This window comes from Aplidium turbinatum, chromosome 3 (assembly GCF_918807975.1).
Source record: "Aplidium turbinatum chromosome 3, kaAplTurb1.1, whole genome shotgun sequence".
In the NCBI taxonomy this organism is placed as follows: domain Eukaryota; kingdom Metazoa; phylum Chordata; class Ascidiacea; order Aplousobranchia; family Polyclinidae; genus Aplidium; species Aplidium turbinatum.
In genome coordinates this window covers 7,158,566-7,177,586 of record NC_137474.1, presented here as the reverse complement: position 1 = coordinate 7,177,586, position 19,021 = coordinate 7,158,566, and the positions used below count along the sequence as shown (strand labels likewise).

Below are 19,021 nucleotides of genomic sequence, written 5' to 3'. Positions count from 1 at the left end.
ATATTGTAAAACGGTCTTCTAAAATCTATTCTAAAGTAATGGGTGAATTGAACTTTTTTGCAGACAGAGCTTTAATTGGTTTCAGCTCATACATATGCAGTCTACATTTGCAGCTAACTTGTTCTTTATAGCCGAACGCTGTTTGTCTTCTAATTAATTTCGTTGCAAGGCGGTCACGTGATTGAGAAATAAAATCACAAAAAAGGCTTTTTAAAGAGCTGGCAGACACAAAGAACAGCAGTTGGTTACAAAGAAAAAGGAAGGGGGGTCACCATATATCAGACGCAGTCAAACTGTTTGTTGTTTGGAATGAAAGCAATTTATTTACAAAAAGTAATTGACTACGATAATTGCCTCTATTTACGATAATTGCCTCTACCCAGTGATCGATTTCGAGTAATGGGTAGTACCAAATTTAAGTCATAAGTAGAGTAGACAACCGGAAACAGACATTGCAGTCGGCTGCAGCGTGAGTCAGGTGTACGTCGGAAGGCGTACACCGATGCATAGCGCTCAAGTCCGCTTTCCCGCAATGCAGGATAAAGATAAAACAAACAAAAACAAACAAACAAACAAGACAGATGACAGGGAAATGAACTTTAATCAAACCAAGATAAATGTAAAACTTGTTAAAGTAAGCAAATATCCACAAATAGAGGCCTTCGAGTAGGAAAAATTAAAAGTTACTATTGGAAGGAGAAATATAGACTAAAGAATTATCTATCAATTCAATTATCTATCAAAGAATTACCTATCAGCCTTATTGGTATTTCTGTCTTTGCTCATCAAACTGAAAAGTGGTAAAAGAATCTGAGTTTAAACTTACTTGATCAAAGGCAAAATGTCTCCAAGGTTTTAAAAGCATGGAGTGGCTTTTCTTTTGTTGAGCAGCAGTTGTCCCAACAACCATTATTTTAATGCTAACAATACACGCTTTAGTAAGTAGACTACAATCTTAGCTTCAATATCTTTCTTTGTTTAAAATCTAAAAACAAAGTTAAATTTCATACAGGTGCTTTGCTATCTAAAGACCATCTGGTTTTTAACCCGGAATTTTCATTTTGTTTCACTGCGGAGTTTCTACAAAACGTTGTACACAATCAAATTAAAACACTCCACCTTGGGGTAAATTGATTAGGCAACCCTGCAATGCTGCAGCTTTCTGAATCAGATGTCCAGACAGAATATTTGTTACGTTTGTAATAGTTGGGTTTACGTGTTTACGCAAAAACGGTTTCAATTTTAAGGCAACCATTTCCCACATTTGAATGCAAAGTATTTTATTTGAACGTGAAAATAACTTTAGATTTTCCATCATCTCAGCTTGAATTAAAAAGTTGCAAACTTTTTTACCGGCTTTTTTATTTCGGCTTTGTAAGCGATTGCAGTGGTCGGATGACATCAAGAGGTCGTCGGACCACTCGGCATGCGACAATTCCGCAATTACATTTCAGCTGCAGCCAAGTCAGCAAATTAGATTTACGTGCTCAGGTCGGACTTGCTTGGTCATCGCTTGCCAAACTCAGTTTCAGTTTCATCATTTAACCTACCAACTTCAGCCACTTGCTCAAATGTTGCTAGCTCAGTTGTCATTTGCACAGTTCACAACTGCTGATTTGTAGGAGACTCACATCAAGATCTTGCATTTCCTTTATTGATGCAATATCATCACTTTTTTTAAAGTATTTTATCTGTAGGCTACGTTTAAATTTTACTGTTTGAGTTTGGATTAGGGAACGTTCAAATATTACGTAACGCCTTCGAGGGGGAGGGGGGGTTTATGCAAAGCGTTACGTTAGCGTCACATTGGGGGGGGAGGGGGTTCAAGCAAAACGTTACGTAACGCTTTCGAGTAAGGAATGGTAGTTTTTTGTGCTGAATTCGTAGTGAAAAAGCGTTACATGGGGGAGGGGGGATTGAAAAAAGCGTTACGTTGGCGTTACATGGGGGAGGGGGGGGTCAAAAATTCGAAAAAAAAGCGTTACGTAATATTTGAACGTTCCCTTAGGCTTTGTTGAGTGCTGGTTTGAGAAATTCGATAAATTACTTTAATCCAACAAACACGAATCCAAACAGATTCAGATGGTTGAGTGCATATTTTGCAGTTTCAAAGTTGTTTAGTGACACTAACACCATCTATAAACTCAAATCTTCAAAACGTTTGCCGTGTGTCTGTTATGTGGATTAAACCGGCCAAGTAGTGAAAGTTCATAAACTTATCGCTATACTTTTATTCATGATTTAGCGGTCTGTCCCGTTAGCTCGGTGGTTTAGCAATTAGCATCCGACTGAAGATCAAGCGGCGCTGATTCGACTCTCGAGGTGTGAGCTTGAACAACGCATTTCAGGAGTGCTGTCCATTTAGCCGCACCCAATGGATGGAATAATTCCCCGACAACACTTCGACAACCATCGAAAACTTCACTCTGTCAATCTCGGTGACCGGCCCTGCGTCAGGGGTTCAAAGCCTCTACAAGTATGTGAAACAGCCAGCAATAACCTATCAGACGCTTAGTCAGCCCGAGAAAAAAGATTCAAAACCAACCAACCCATGCAAAAGTATATACAGGTGGTGCTGATTTTGCATGTGCTTGCGCCTAGCAGTTAAGACACGTATTGACAGCCAACAGCCTCTACTGAGCACCTCTCAACGAAAAAAAATTAACCACGATATTTTCATTTTCTTGATATTTTTATAATGTAGCTCATTAAATAATATTGAAAACATACAGTAAAAGCGCACGAATAGAAAATACTATGAGCTTTTATGTTGTACTAACTCAGCTTGCACAATAATACAACGTGCATTGTGAGCTGCGCAAAGTTCAAATTTCATTTAAACAACAAATATGTACTAAACTCATAAAACAATATAAAGGAACAACTTTAAAACCTCTCAGAAAGAGAAAGAGAGAGAGAAAAAACTTAAAACCAGCAACTTTGAAAATGATGTTTGTAATATCAATAACATAATTGTCAACGTTCTGACCACATCATTCATGGTCTTTCGTTACTACCAATAGCAGAAAGCTTGCAATTACTTTCATTTGCTACAAAAATCGCCTTTAAACATGCAGCTAGTCCAATCCATGCAACAAAACATATCACAATTCATTCCTCATAAAACATCATTTGTAACTAAAGCCTCGAATATTTTCTAGCATCTGATGAATAGGTGTAGACAGAAGTGCGAAATTGAGGATGATAAAGCAGTTGAGTACAAAATAATCAGAGATGTACGTACCTGCGCCGCAAATTCTACGCCGTAGATTTGCGACGTAGACTTTTTGTTTACGCTAACGCTTACGGCCACATTTTTTTTAGATAGTTGTCGCTTGAGGCTACGCCGTAAAGTTTTCGCGTTTTTTAGCGCATAGCGTCAACGTATACTTATTAATGTCTTTTCTTCGCTACAACACGCCAATACCTTCCAGCGCTGCAGTTGAAAGAATGTTTTCAATGGGCAAAGACATATTGAAACCAAAACGCAGCAAAATGTCAGATGAACACTTTCAGATGCTTGTGTTTCTTCGTGGAAATTCAAAATAAAACTTGTTTGTTTCGAGTGGTTTATACCGTGTGAATGTTTGGCACCTAACAAACAAAATGAGTTTACGCTAGTGTATGGGCTGACGCCGCCAACTTTTTTTTACAAGTTACGTTGACGCATACGGCGTATGGTTTTTTGAACGTTTGTGTTTACGCTGACAGCATCAATATTTTTTGTATGCGCGTACATCACTGAAAATAATACAATGCAAACTTGAAACAACCAGGAAAAGAAACAATAAAATTGGTCGCAAGCTGTGTAATCACATTGGTCGCAAGGTCGCAATCACGTCGTAGAATTTCAAGTCAAAGCGAAAGATTTTTGTTTCAAGCACACATAAGCCGAATGCAAGCACGTATTGTTTATACAGCTTTAAAAGACTCCACACCATTTTATCACCATTCTGCGCTATGCTTCAGAGTGATTTAGATAATAATGGAAGATGCCATAGGCCCACTGTTCACAAAAATCAAGACAAAACGAGCAATAACCGCTTTTCGCCATTACTTTGTGCTCGAGATCGCCGTGGTGCCAATACATCCAACCGCACAAGGCACCAATAAGTTGAAGAATTGTTCTAGGAGCAATGTGAGGTCTGTTTGTCAGAAGTTGGAACGTGACACCTGTCTCCATCCCTGCGACCGTACTGGTTCGCATACGACTCATTGACCAATGACCGTACAGTTCAAAGCAAATTTGAGATGCTCGTACGGAGCTCAGTCGGCAACTGCAGTTACAAAATTCACCGACTTACAAGATTTTGGCTGAACTTCGGAGGAGTTGGCTAATGGTAACTCTTTATCATTTTCAAACAATTCACGGACAAGAGTATAGTCGTTTGTATCAGTCAATAATTCACACTTTTCTTCAATTGGAGGTAGACGTGACGATTTGCCAATAGATTCTTTTGGCAGTTGTGTATTTGTTCTAGGCAAAGAATCTTGCAATGTATCATTATTGATTTCGTTATTTACTTCCAAGTTCTGTCTCAAAGTAACTTCAGAAGATGCTTCATCGTTTACGGCAGATTGCATGTGCGCCACAGTTGAAGAATAAGAATTGTTGTTTTTGATAAATGTCACGCAATCTGCCTTAGACGTATCAATGTTATTACCAAAACGTTTCATAATAGACTTCGGTTTTGTTACTGGCATGCACATACAGCTTTCGGAGTTTGACGAATGAGAATCAGTTGAGTGACAACTAGGTATATTTCGTGACGCAACGACCGTCACAGTGGTCGGTGTGCCACGTTTTGTCTGCGCATAAATTATAATAATTCCACAAATTAAACCTACAGGGCAATATATGGCAATCGTGGCGTAATTGAAGTACCAGGGTGTTCTATCTACATCGGAAACTTTGGGTTTACGTACAGGAACAAAAATAGCATGAAAACCGTACTTTTTCTGAGGAAAGAACATGCTAAAGTTTAACAAAGCCATGGAGCCGTTAAATGCAATACCTCCATTACTTCGGTTGCAAATTGTCATTTGATGTTTATTTAGCTCATTAGTTTTGTTTAAAACGTGATCTTTGGTTTCAGCCAAAATTGTTTGGTTTGCTTCAGACGTTGCAGGGATCTCGCTGAAATTCAGTTTGTTATCTTCGGAGCGGATGCTGGCTCTCATGGTCTCGCGTTCTCTTGAAAATTCTTTATCTTCTGGAGACGTAAAATTCTTGGTGGGATGAATTAACGTATCATCTTCTCCTTCTAAATAAATCAAATCTCCATCTATCACGGTCACAGAAAGAACGTCACAATAGGGCAGGTCAATATTGTGTAAATGTATGTAACCAAAATAAGCATTCTGTGGTTTTTCAATCACCCAATTGCATTGAAGAAATATTGGAACTTCATAAGTTGTCTTTGCGTCGAAAATAGGACTTGCAATTTCCATTTCGTTTTGGACCAAGCCACCACATAAATAATAAATCAATTTCATTTCTATAGACGGCGAACCACCTGTCGCGGTGTAATTGATGAATAACGTATCAGTAGATGACGTCAGGGGGTTGAGGTAAATACGCTGCATGGTGTCAAACTCTCGACCGTGCCAGAGCTTCTGGTCTTTTGACGTAGATCCATCGTACACATCAATGTCGAAAACGTCTTTTTGAAAAAACAAATAAAGAATCTCAACGGCAGCAAGTCCAATCTAAAACATATGAATTTTTTTCGTTATATAGTACAAACCGAAGGAACTAATTATACGAATCCAGGGGCGGACCCAGCAAGCACCCTTGGGGGTGGGCATTTCAACAAAACACAATGATGTGTAAAAGGTAAAGGTGGTCCCATACTTGATTCAAGTGTTAGTGTTGGGTATGAGAAGATAAGGTTCTCATTGTACTAAGCCTTCGGCACTAAAGATAGTAGGGTGACCACTTCCTTTCCCTCAGTCGCCTTTCCTGCAGCGATTATGCCCACGTACATGAAGTTACTTTTCTGTGTGTTAGCGAAGATCGCACTCCTTTGGATCCGCTACTGTACGTATGTAGTCGTATCCAGGCTTGTGCCAGGTAGTTGAGGATTTAGATTTTAGTTTACTGTAAGTATAAAAGAAAGCAAGGAAGCAAATCTTCGTGCCGATTTTCAGACAGTGTTTGCTGAGGATACAGACGCATATGCTAGAGCGTGCCGAACCAGCGCCCCTTTGAATGTCGAAGCCAAAGAAAGCTTTCACCACTAGATATATAGTCACAATGTTAGTCAATTGAACCACTATTATCAAAGTAACCTTTACAGCCTGTTTCACCCTTTGCGGGATCGTCAGAAGGTGCTGGAAAACACGCAAAAGAGAAATCGGTAATATTAACCGGGCGTAGGTGGAAATTAGCATGGCTCTGTCCTCAGCAAAGCTCACACAACACTCGAAAATGTTAGCATTAGCGGACCATACGTAGCTGTGAACTGCCTGATCCAGACTGAATCTGGATTGGCTGCGACATAGGTGTTGTTGTAGCTACGGTGCCGCATTGAAGGTAAACTCAAGTGTAGACATGAAAAGTATAAACGAGGTAGCCTACAAGTGCTAACCAATTTGAGCAGCTTATATGAGTAACTTACCTTCCAACTGGGATGTTGTGCTCGGATGACCCATTCACAGTATATAGTCATACCTGGTTGAGTTGTCTGGGGTATGTGAATAGTGGTAGCAGCATGTGTGGCTTCAAGAGGACCTCCACAATTCAATTGTTCTGTAGACACGTCGTATATCGGTTAGTGTCGCATGAGACAGTGCACTCAAGATTGTGCTGCAACATTCTAAGCAGGTCAACATCTGCCAATATAGCCTACCGTAAGTTGTTGTTGTTGTATGAAATGGAGATTGGCAATTCTTTCAAGATCATAGCAACTAACTGCACATACGGTAGCTCGCCAAGTAAAGATAAAAATATAATAGTTTTCCCAATTTTTTTATTCTGGTATGAACTGTTGGACAACTGAAGCAACGGTTTAGAATTTCTTGTTAAACCGTTTATTTGATTTGCGTTTATTTTAATGTATTAAAATGTAGCATGGAACGATGAAGATGTGGTTTGGTCTGTAATTTTCAAACCAGAGAAGTAGCTGATATGGGTCTTGAAAGGGGAGAATTGCTCCCAATCCCCCCATACAAACCACGATGCCGTGAACACCAATGCAGCCTTTCTTGGTGTCTTATCTTTGGCTTTTGAAAATCATAAATTGTTTTTACCATTCTAAAGCCGTCTGCTGATTATATTCAAACTGAATAGTTTTACTCAATAGCGTTGACAGGGGGGCCCGGGGGGTACTTTTGGACCAGGGCCTTGGGTGATTTTAGTGGCCCGTAACGTGTCCAAAGAGCCAGGAAACTTGAAAAAATAAATTTGTTTTTGTTGAATATGGTGAGTTTTTCTCAGAAGTATCTTGATTTGGGACCCAAAGCTTTCATTGGTACCGGGCCCAAATTATTCTCTCACGCCCTGGTTCTATTGTATTAGTCTCAAAAAAAAAGCAGTAGCAGGCTATACCATATTAGTTCAATGTCTACAGACGCTATATCTACAAAAGCAATGCAAAAATAAGCAATGTTAAAATAATTGAGAGGAACCTTGCAAGAAATAAACGTTTGTTAACGTCATATAACTGCATTCATGTAAACGGAACATGCTGAAACGATTTTTGTAAGTTTGGACAGCTGCTGTAGCCTAATGGTCTTCATCCTCATAATCTGCAAATTTGAGGTTTGGCACAAATAGCCTACCCATGCAATTATGAGAACAATTGTGAATGGTCATTTAGATAGACGGTAAGTTTACTTTTAACAAAAGTTGAATTTTGATCAATTACTCCACGAAGTGACGTCTTTCTGCAGAGGGTCAAAACAACAATAGCCTTAGCTTATATAGTTGAAAATTTTTCCGTTATTGAGATTTCCCAGGCTTACAGGTCTAAATTCAAACCAAAATAAAAATAACTTGCCATTGTGTTTAAACTCTTTTTCATACTTCAAAGAGCCCAGTGATCCTACCGAAGCTTGCGGATGAAAAGGAATTGCCATTCCTAGAAAACAAGATATGGTGTAGTAATTCATCCTTGAAAGCTAAAGAAACCCGCTAGGCTGAAGTAAAGAAAAAACTGATTTAGAATGGCTAAATCACTACTAATGCAGTAGGCCTACAATCTATAGGCCTATACCTAGTCTACGTTATTACTCGGCACTCAACTCCACTTCAGAAAGTTTTGATATTTTATGTTCTATTTGATCTTATATATTGAAAAATCGGTGGCCGGTCGATTGGTCGAAAGACATTTGGTCGACAGTCAATTGGTCGACAGACATTTGGTCGACAGGACGTTTGGTCGACAGACAATTGGTCGACAGACATTTGGTCGACAGGACATTTGGTCGACAAGACATTTGGTCGACAAGACATTTGGTCGACAGACATTTGGTCGACAAGACATTTGGTCGACAGACATTTGGTCGACAAGACATTTGGTCGACAAGACATTTGGTCGACAGGACATTTGGGTTAGAGTTAGGGTTAAGGTTAGGTTAGGGTATTAGTTAACCCTAAAATGAATCGTTCTTTCGACCAAATGTCCTGTCGACCAAATGTCTTGTCGACCAAATGTCTTGTCGACCAAATGTCTGTCGACCAAACGTCCTGTCGACCAAATGTCTGTCGACCAAATGTCCTGTCGACCAAATGTCTGTCGACCAAATGTCCTGTCGACCAAATGTCTTGTCGACCAATTGTCTGTCGACCAAACGTCCTGTCGACCAAATGTCTGTCGACCAAATGACTGTCGACCAAATGTCTTTCGACCAATTGACCGGGTACCGAAAAATCTACACTTTGCTCCTCAAAGGGAGGCCAGATTTGGCCCCCCCTCATATTTCCTTTGATTATTTGAAGCACAGTAACGCCATGCACTTGGTTTTTCTTGACTTTTCCTAAAATTGCCAGGCGGATCTGATGATATTAAATTTGATGCTAACAGTTGTGTAGTTTTCTTGTAAATTCAAGATTTTGGTGAATTTTTGCTATTTCTAGCTAACTTCCAGCAAAGCGTGAAATGGATTACATTGCGATAACAAGCCATAAGCTCGTAATTGCTTCGTGCATCGATATGCGCGAGCAGAGAGAAACATCCTCTTGTTTTCCTTTGTTTGGTTTGACCTCAATAATACAAAGCGCGTTATTTCTTATGCTACAAAAGAAAAGCCAGTGATCACAAAGCTGTTAATTAGAAAAAATAATAGCAAACGTTTTTTGCGTTATCAGCTCTACAAAGAAGAATAGCAATCCACGATCAAAATAGTAGGCTATGTAGGCCACAAACTATTCAAAACAGTTGTTTCAAGCAGATAATATTTATTGACAAATAAAAAACGTTACAATAAGAAATCTTGGGTAAAGGCACGAACACCTGGTTTCGAAATAAACGTTCTATGGAAATACTCTCATTGACAAGCATTGCAATTGCGGAAATGTATGACTGCAAATGCTTTTGGGAGAAGCCGAAGAAATAGCGTTTTTGCAAACAGTAATTGTGAGATATACTCAAAATTATGAGATAGGCTCCATTTACACGTAGCAGCTAACTCGATGGCTACATGCCCCTTCCCTGCTTTATGTCGCCTACTTGTTCTCATGTCCTGCATTTTTGTTTCACCGTGCACTGTGTGTTGTTCCAAAGAGCGCAAAATAAAGATGATAATGCCTCATCTACATTACAAAATATTTTATAATGTAGATAAGGCATAAAGTTAGGCGTCACATTAGACAAAAAACAAATCAGCTTTCTTGATCATTGATTCAACATCTGAATACGTTGCGCCAATGTACAGTATAAGAGGCCGGTTATTGTGAAGACCCGCCATTTATAAACGATCCGATTATACCAAAAGTGAGACAAACTAGTGGATCAAAGAATGAATAAACAATGCTGAGAAAACTAAATCTAAGTGACGAACAATACCGATGTCTTCATTTATCTTGGATAAATGCTGCCTAAACTTATCAACAAAAAATACAGTGAATAACGGCAAGGATCCCGAAAGCAGAATTTGCTCGACTTTGGCATGAATTTAGTCAGACATCTACAGTAATAATTCCACACATACAATAACGGGCTCTCAACGGCTGTAAGATACATAATAATCAACCTGGTTCTGGGCGGTTTGTGTAACAGTTTAGGGGAAGACACTACTTGAAATGATGCACCACACAAAAGATTTTCAATGAAGACTGAGTCTAAAAACCGATGTGGATTGTGCTTCACAATGACTTCAAGTTTAGGACAGAAAAGGCACAAAAATATCACGATGAAAATAAAGACCTTGTGGGAAATTTTCAAGAATCATAACATGATGCAAATACCAAAAACGCGTAGTTTGCATGCTGGTCTAAGCTGGTCGGCAACCACAAAGGTAGACAATACAGGCAGTTTATAATTCGATAACAGCGCAATAAAAATTATAAATACGTAAACCGACAATTTTCTTTTACAAACATTTTACGTCTAATAGTAAATTTTCCCCCAACAATTTTTTGTGAAGCGCTTGCAAACCACGGTTTTGTAAAATAATTCATCATTATTATTTTTTTTCTCGGATATTGTAAAATGTCATCAGCAAAATCACAAAACAAATTTCTAAACTCAAACGTTTTCGACACGCACATGTGTCCTCATCAGGAATTAAATCTGCAATACATAAAATGAAAATCGTAAGATAAATTTGACTATGCACTGTAACTGTAACGACACTCTGGACTGAAAGCACAAACTGAACAAATGATACGAGAATGATACGAGAATGATTCATTCTCGTATCATTTGTTCAGTTTGTGCTTTCAGTCCAGAGTGTCGTTACAGTTACAGTGCATAGTCAAATTTATCTTACGATTTTCATTTTATGTATTGCAGATTTAATTCCTGATGAGGACACATGTACGTGTCGAAAACGTTTGAGTTTATTTTATTTTAATTATGTTATATTTTGTGTGAAATAAAGTATGCTAAACCCGCTAAAGTTACTATGTTTCATTTCTCAATATAAAGTTATAGAAACAATCTGGCACAAAATGATTATGTTTATTGTATCTCTGCAATTTTTTTTTTACGACAAACTTTGAAGCTTCGTTATAATCATTTTTATCTTTGAAGTCAAAAATTAATTTTTTTTTGGCCAGAAACATAATCGCTGCCTTGCTGATGTTGTCGCCTTTACGCGTATTTTTTGTGCTTCAAACAATAAGGACCCAGTCAGCAATCCAGTCCTTTTACATTGATTCAACATTTGTAAACGTTAAATTTATGTAGATTTGCTGACTGTGGGTTATTTCACATTTCCTTTGTTTACGCATGTTCCTCAATTCGCTGTTGCATTGTTTCGACGCTGGCGGACTAAAAATGTTATTTCAAATTGATTGACACAATCTTCAATAAAAAGTGAGCTTCGAACTTAGCTTTGTTGATGTAAATGCTGTATTTTTTGTGGATGTAATTTATAATTCATGTTTATAAACACCCGTAAGCGAAATGACTTATGATGTGGCCTGCATGATATTTGTGTTGCGACTTGACACAAATCTACAATTTCAAAAGCACCTAATTTGAACTTAGAAATTTCAGATAATTTCAACAACTTGTTCAATTGTCTTCTCTCTACTAAAAATATTCATACTACAAACTCAATTGTAGACCTAAAATACACAAACGAAGATGTAAACAGCTATTCAAGCAGACTAAGGTGTTACTTATGAGAAAATTTGGTTCCATAAAACTAGAAGCTAGCCGTGAGTTTCGGAATGCATTAGTTTAGGATAAAAATGTAAGACAACAAACGCAGTTTTTTTTTTTTTCAAATTCGTGTAACAATGTTACTCTGATTGTAACTATTTTAGAATCAGTGAGTAGCTTACAATAAGATTTGCTCGCAAGTGGTAAATTCTAATCAATGCAATGATTCGGCACACCGCACACACACTTCGTGCGTTCGATCGAGCTCTTTGTTATTCAGAAGTTTATGCATGAAATCGGATTAGCACGGTAATTAAATAGCGGCAAGTTAAATCAAAATTGTCGTTTTTGGGTACCTTTGCAAAAATTGAAATATCAAGTGAAATAATGACTTTTCAAACTTATGGACAAATGATTTGCTTTCACACCAGTGAAACTTCTGTTGAAATAGCATCAGCGGATAACACGTAACAGCTGATTGAATTTGATCCAAAAACGGCCCCCCCCTTGAGCAGTTAACTTCCAAAAAAACGTCGAAAAGCAAAGGGTTAAAACGCCCTGTATTTTGACTTATTATAGTCTTAGGAGTTTTTGTTAAGGCTACAATAATCTCAAATTTAGTTATAAAATACAATTTCATAAACCAAGAAATAAATCTTTGTAACACAAAATGCTACATTTGATGATTCAAAGTTGACTTCTTGCCAACTTTCCGCAGCAGCATTATCTGGTAAAATTGAGTTATTGCATGGTTATTGTAATTATTACTAGTGTTTGCTTGTGTTGTTGTTTGATAGTAAACAGGATCATTGGCTTGATGCAAATAAAATTAATGAAAAAATAAGAAAAAACTTAGATTTTGTCGCTTTCTGTAGACTGCAAATATACAAATGTTTAAGTAACAAAGTTTTACCAGTTGTTGTGCGTTGTCTCTGTGGCGCAATGGATTAGCGCGCTGGACTTCTAATCCAGAGGTTCCGGGTTCGAGTCCCGGCAGGGATGCATTTTTGTGCATGAAATTTTTTCTTAATTTTGTAACAAATCAGCTGTGTTGTACGTTGACGGCGTCAACTTTTTGTTAACGCTGAGGCTCGCGCCGTCAGTTTATTTTTTAGTTGACGGAAGTGATAGCGCCGCCAACTATTTTGCCGATTTTAAGCGTCAAGCGCTATGCGTCATTTTTCGTTTGCATGGAAAATCTCGTTTCACAATGAGCGTTAAATTTTGTTTGACGTTTTGACTTTCAGGCTGATAACAATAAACAATCTTTTTGTGTGGCAGCTCTTCGTCTATCCAATTATGCAGTTTCAAGTTTGTTTATCGTATCCTAGGTTAATCTGAGTTGACAAAAGACAAAATCGTCTTTGGCAGCTCGAAACAGTCTTAAAAACCAAACTCGTTAGAAGTCGAATACTTCCGTTTTGTGAAACCCTGGCTAAAATAGCGCTAGAAATTAGCGCTGACGCCGTCAATTTCTTTAAGAGCTAACGCAGTACTTTACGCCGTAAAGTTTTTAGGCAATTCGCGCTGACGCCGTCAATTTATTTCATTGACGCGTACAACACTGCAAATCAGCACACTGCTGAATTGTCAGACCTCGGTCCAGTTAAAAATTAAGGAAAATAAAAGGTTGTTCCAGCAAGCATTCGTAACATTGGGTTTAACATTGGGTCATACCGCAATACCGGTACTTCATAAGCAACACGACACGTCGCAAAAGGGGATGAGAGCTTCATCAACACCATCAGGACATCATCATCTACCAGCTCATCCATTCCATCACCCACCAGGACAAGAAACAATAACTTAAACTGGATATCAAACCTCAATCGTCTTAGGCTACTGTGTGATGTGCAGTCTAACCATAGAAAGAGCTCAACACCTGCTCTCCTGGGCCACATTGAAACGGGCTTTGCCTGAGGATGGGTTTCTTTTATGTCCGGTTTTCTTTCTCCATCCTATTATTATTATTATGACTGCTCATCCACATCAATATTGGAACTGGCAAATTCAATCCACAACACTTTTCATTAGGCTATCATTCATTACTACATGTGTGCTTCTCTCTGTTTTTGTTTTATTTTTTACTATTTGTTTTTTTGGGTTTTGTGGCCGTGCTAACTACTGATATATAGCCTACTACATAATTTTTCATTCAGGCACGTTTTAAACCTTTCAAGGTTTTGCCACCTTTTCCCGTTCGTTAACGTGCTGGTAAGTTTATATCGATTTTTGTAGTTAGTATCTCTTTCGTCCCGGACGAGTTAATGACGAAAAATAAAATGATTAATTGATTGATTGATTGATTTACTTGAGAGGTTACTGATATTTTTTTATTCGCTTGTAGGCTACCAGTTGATCGAAATTTCGGTTACGAGAGTAAGTTGCTTAGATTGCATTTGATTTCAATATAAATAACATTTCTACTTTCTAGACCTCTACTGGTAAACTTATCAATGGCATTTCCTGTCCCAATAAATATTTGCTCTTAAAACTTTCTTTGCATTATTTATCTGAATCGGGGATAGGTCTGAATATTATCGCACCAAATGGTTTTATGGCCTTTTGAAAATGCTAATTGAAAATTAAATAAATGTTAAATTTAAATATAGGCTACAGTACTGTAATTATCTATGTAATATATTAAACAATAAATACTATTAATACTACAAAAAGTGCTCAATGCCAAGCAAAAAAACAAGCAGAACAAATTACATCAAATTCAGCTACTAGTTTCTAATAACCTCTACCGCCTATTTCACCTTTTACTGAGGATCATCATCATCAGTCCTTATTCAAATAGAATAAAAATGTATGTAATATCTTATAAATTATAATTATAATTAAGTTCATCGGCAAAGGTACGTTTCTCAGAGCATCAAAACAATAACGCTTTTTTAGGCTCCCTGATGAATGATGAGTGTGACAATGTGTGACCATGGACTTCTAAATAGTAGTATCTGGACTGGAAACGCAGTGACCAACATGTGGCCAAACAGTTGGTACAACAGTGGGCCAACAGCCAAGTAACTAACCCTGTTGGCCTACTGTTGGCCAACTGTTGTACCAACTGTTGTACCAACTGTTGTACCAACTGTTTGGCCACATGTTGGTCACTGCGTTTCCAGTCCAGATACTACTATTTAGAAGTCCATGGTGTGACCGTGTGAGTCTGACCCCTAAGTACGTGTTATGCCCTAAGCCACTGCACATTGTTAATCTTAAATTAAATGTAGGTCAAAGTCAATTAGGCTCTTTTTGATGATACTGTCCTGTGATGTTTGATGTCGAATCATTCTTGGTCTGCCTTTATTTTTTAATAAATTTTGTAATAAATTTAGCCGTCTTAATTGTGTGTACAAAATATTTTGATTTTCTTCTTTTTACTATCTGGAACAGAATTTATTAAACTTGGAGTTGTATCCTCCAAAGCTATTTTTATTATTTCCCTTATGGATTACGTAACTTATATTGGCGGAATTACGGTAGCCTATCTGCAAATCAACCATTAATTCTGTATATCTCATTAACTAAACATGAGCAGACTACCCTGTCGTAACAACAAACTAAATATTTCATGACTGCTGAGGAACATGATTGTGCCACAATTACAAGAACTCCACTATCTTGTGTCAAAATGATCCCATCGATCAATAAACAATTTGGAGCGACAAGACATGTAGCTGATTCTGCAGAGTCAGTTTTCATCAAGCACTATTTGTGGGTCAACAATTGTTTGAAGCAGTAAAAATTTCTAGAAATGCACCACCGTAAAAAGCGGTAGCCACTTTAACAAGGAAAAATTCTGCCACTGCAATTGACTAGAATGCACCGCCAACCAATCATAAGCTACGTTTTCTATGACGTGAAAAGAGCGAAAAGAAGATAATACAAAGCAAATCAAGTGATGGATTTTCTGTCAGCTGGTTGGCTTAGGGGTTAGGGTTAGGGATAGAAAGTAGTTATTTCATTGACGCGGGTTCGATTCCCACCACTGCGATTGCTCTTTTTCTTCTGTAATTACCAAATAAAGTTCAAAACAAGCATTAACTCTCTGGCTGAGTGCTAGAAAGGTCACAATTGGACGGTAGCCTCTTATAACATGTTCTGATTGGTTGGCGGTTTCATTCTAATCAACTTCAGTGGCAGAATTTCTACTTGTTAAAGTGGCTACCGTGAAAAGCTTAAAACTTAACTGCGTAACCATTCAAGTAGAAATATGTAACTTTCCACTGATAACATAGTTTACTTTGTATATTGAATTTCGCTTTTAGCTGTAAGATTGTTGTCTATTTCACAAGTGTAGATACAATAGACGCAGCATCGGGCTAAACAGGTCGTTTGTATCTAATCTACACTTGTGAAATAGTTTATTTTGTTTTGCAAATGTTTTTGATTTCATGTTCATGAAGTTGATATGCTTGCGTAAATTATTTTTTATGTAACATTGCAACCAAAAATCACAAAGATGTAATGTTAGGTCAAAATACAGTCAGAAAAGTCATTATTCACATTATGAGCATCATATCAGGGATAAACATTTTAAAGACGTTTTTGAACCAAACATCAACAAAGTCATGTAATAGCCTACTTAAAGTTTAATTGCATATTGTTATTGTGATTTATGCATTTAGCCTAATACGTCTACAACATATTGCAAAGAACTTCCTAAAAGCTATGAATACACGGTAAAATCTTTATTTTCCTCACTGAGCTGTCTGGTACGAAAAAAAAGACAATAGTTCGTACTTTACCTAAAATAAGCGATATACCATTACGCAATATAGTACAAAATCTGATTTACCTTTCACAATCAAATTCCCGAATAACAGAAAAATCGTGAACACAGTTTTAATCACGTGATAGAGTCCAATCTGTTTGTAACTATATTCCATGATGACATCATAATAGCAGATCACATACTTGTTTTCGGAATTTTAAACATTACGAAAATTACCGATAGCCTAAACATCTGCAAAATAGGCTAGGCTACAATGTTGCAACGCATTACAAGTTGCACAGCACGGCTTTGCTTAAAGGACTAAAATCTATGTGAGCAGGCTACGACAGAGTTGTAGCCTATTATTCATCACGTTTTTAGAATTTGTTAGAAAACACAAACTACTGAAAAGATTTGCATTTACGAATGAGTTCTCTTCTTCATTATTAGTTTGTGTAAGTTCGAGTTTGGCCATCTTCCACCGACTTCAGCAAACCAGAAGCTTATTGACCAGCCTCAAAGAACTCTACAGAAACAGTTGCAGCAGTTTTTTTTATATTCAAGCAAGGATATTATTTTTGAGCTCAAGTTCGGGAAAAAATGTGTTTAAGTTTGTACTACACACAGGGCCGGATTTAGCTGATGGGGGGCCCGGGGCACTTTAAGATTGGGGGGCCCCCGTGCAAAAAAATTTTTCAAGCCTTCGGCGCGAAAAACTATCTCTACGTCTACAGTAGCATCACTCCAGTATTGCACAGCATTTTGCAGAAACTTTAAAGGTCAAAAGGAAAAAAATAACACAAAATCACATTTTTTTCCACATAGGGGGGCCCTTCAAAAGTCGGGGGGCCCGGGGCAACTGCCCCCTCTGCCCCCCCCTAAATCCGGGCCTGACTACACAGTGTTTGCTTACGGTACCTTTATTAGTAATGTAGCTTATTTAGGCCACTGATTAATAAATGTAAAAATTAGTATATTGTTAGATCAGCTAAGAGATCAAAAATTTCCAACTAAACATCGACCATCAGTACACGAACTCTCAAGGATAATGAGGAAAAGTTTAAAATGGTCGTAGGCTAAGAATAATTTTACAAAATATTTACTCAGGATTACTCTCAAAAGTTTACGGGTCCGCAAACTTAGCATCTTTTTGAACTTGGATTGGGACTACACAAAGTTTAGGAACCATTATGACTTGCAATAAGTAAGAAAATAAGCTTTATTTTTGTGACTCGAGGCAAAGACATTGCTGTTAGAAAGCAATAACTCAAAATTTTACGCTATTTTACCAAAATAAAGCGTTGACTAAAGCTATCTTTTTCTTTAACCACATTAAACATATTTGACGCCATTGACCGTCTACCTGCGTCACAGCTTCAATTCAAGACCCATCAAAATTCAACTTGTGCTACAACCATACAAGCGATAAGGTGAGACTTGTCTGCCTCCAAGTTTTTCATAGCCTACAGCTGTCTACAATTCCACAATCATTGTTGCTACATCACAAAAAATATCAGCGTAAATAGACATAAGCAAACTAAGGCTAGCAACGGAAAACCAATTGTTTTTTTTTGTTTTATCTGAAAGCAAAACACCTTTTTAAAAACCTGACGCTAAAGTAGGCTAAAGAATGTTGACGAAACCTATGACGGAAACATAAAATTGATCATAGGTCAGTTGAAGTTACGCATCATTGATCATACAGAAAAACGACTGACACAGAACTAAATGCATTATTGTATGGTTTCTCTGGTTATGACAAAATTGCAGTTTGAGGTTATATCATCGTCTATCTCTTTCTTGAAGATATCTAGTAGATTTTGCCACCTCGAAAAGCCACCTTCCATCCAGCAAAGGCTGTCTTTTCGCAGTGTTTCTAAATCGTTAGATGTCAGAACGATGTATAAAACTACTACTTTTTCTGTCTGGGCGTTTATCTCACAACCGCACGGGCAATCTCTCCTAAAACATTCCAATTGCTGTTCGAGTCAAACCATGCTCATTGCACAAGACAAACAACGAAATGGATATTTGATGATGTGAAAGCGAAACGGAGCGATCACAGCAGAGCGAATGTTTCAACATTTCACTAGTTACAGACTTGGTCTTCATTGTGAATTAATATCTTCCAAGTAACAGTAGGTCAAGACCGTGAAAGGTCAAGATAAAGGCAAATCTCAAAGTAGAAAACGATGTTTTTATTCACTACAACATTCTTTTAGTTCATTCTCTGAATACACTGTAATGAGACATTTCCAGACATTCCCATTACTGTTCCCACATCCTTAAATGCCAATAAAAAGAAATGAAAATTTATGCTAAGCATTTGTTTAATAAATAACGTTCCGATTCAATTTCAATGATTACAGTAATTCATTTTCCAAAACGTTGCGTTTATCACTCTTCAATACGGACGTGAAAAGCGATTATGTATCGAACGGCAATTTCTAATCACAAGCGGGCGGCTTTACATTTTCAGTATTGAGCAAAATAATACAGCCTAATGAATTTGGAACATTTTTCATTCAAA

General features: G+C 37.6%; 1 protein-coding gene and 1 non-coding gene across 2 annotated transcripts; one reads left to right on the top strand and one right to left on the bottom strand.

Moving 5' to 3' along the window:
• Positions 1–2,698: 2,698 nt before the first annotated feature.
• On the bottom strand, positions 2,699–6,672 carry LOC145767065 (uncharacterized). The gene is made up of 2 exons (XM_082578809.1): positions 6,621–6,672; positions 2,699–5,709 (listed from the first exon to the last, which is right to left on the bottom strand). Exons 1-2 carry the CDS (start codon positions 6,669–6,671, stop codon positions 4,267–4,269), a joined length of 1,494 nt encoding a protein of 497 aa, XP_082434935.1. The 5' UTR covers position 6,672; the 3' UTR covers positions 2,699–4,266.
• A 6,027-nt stretch (positions 6,673–12,699) lies between these two features.
• Positions 12,700–12,773, top strand: Trnar-ucu (transfer RNA arginine (anticodon UCU)). The gene has a single exon. It is a non-coding gene; the product is annotated as a tRNA-Arg (tRNA).
• Positions 12,774–19,021: the final 6,248 nt, after the last annotated feature.

Bases quoted from the DNA above. Each gene is read 5' to 3' on its own strand.
- LOC145767065 (XM_082578809.1), bottom strand. From the start codon at position 6,671: ATGACTATATACTGTGAATGGGTCATCCGAGCACAACATCCCAGTTGG. The intron at 5,710-6,620 runs GTAAGTTACTCA...CATATGTTTTAG, and splicing joins CACAACATCCCAGTTGGAAG to ATTGGACTTGCTGCCGTTGA.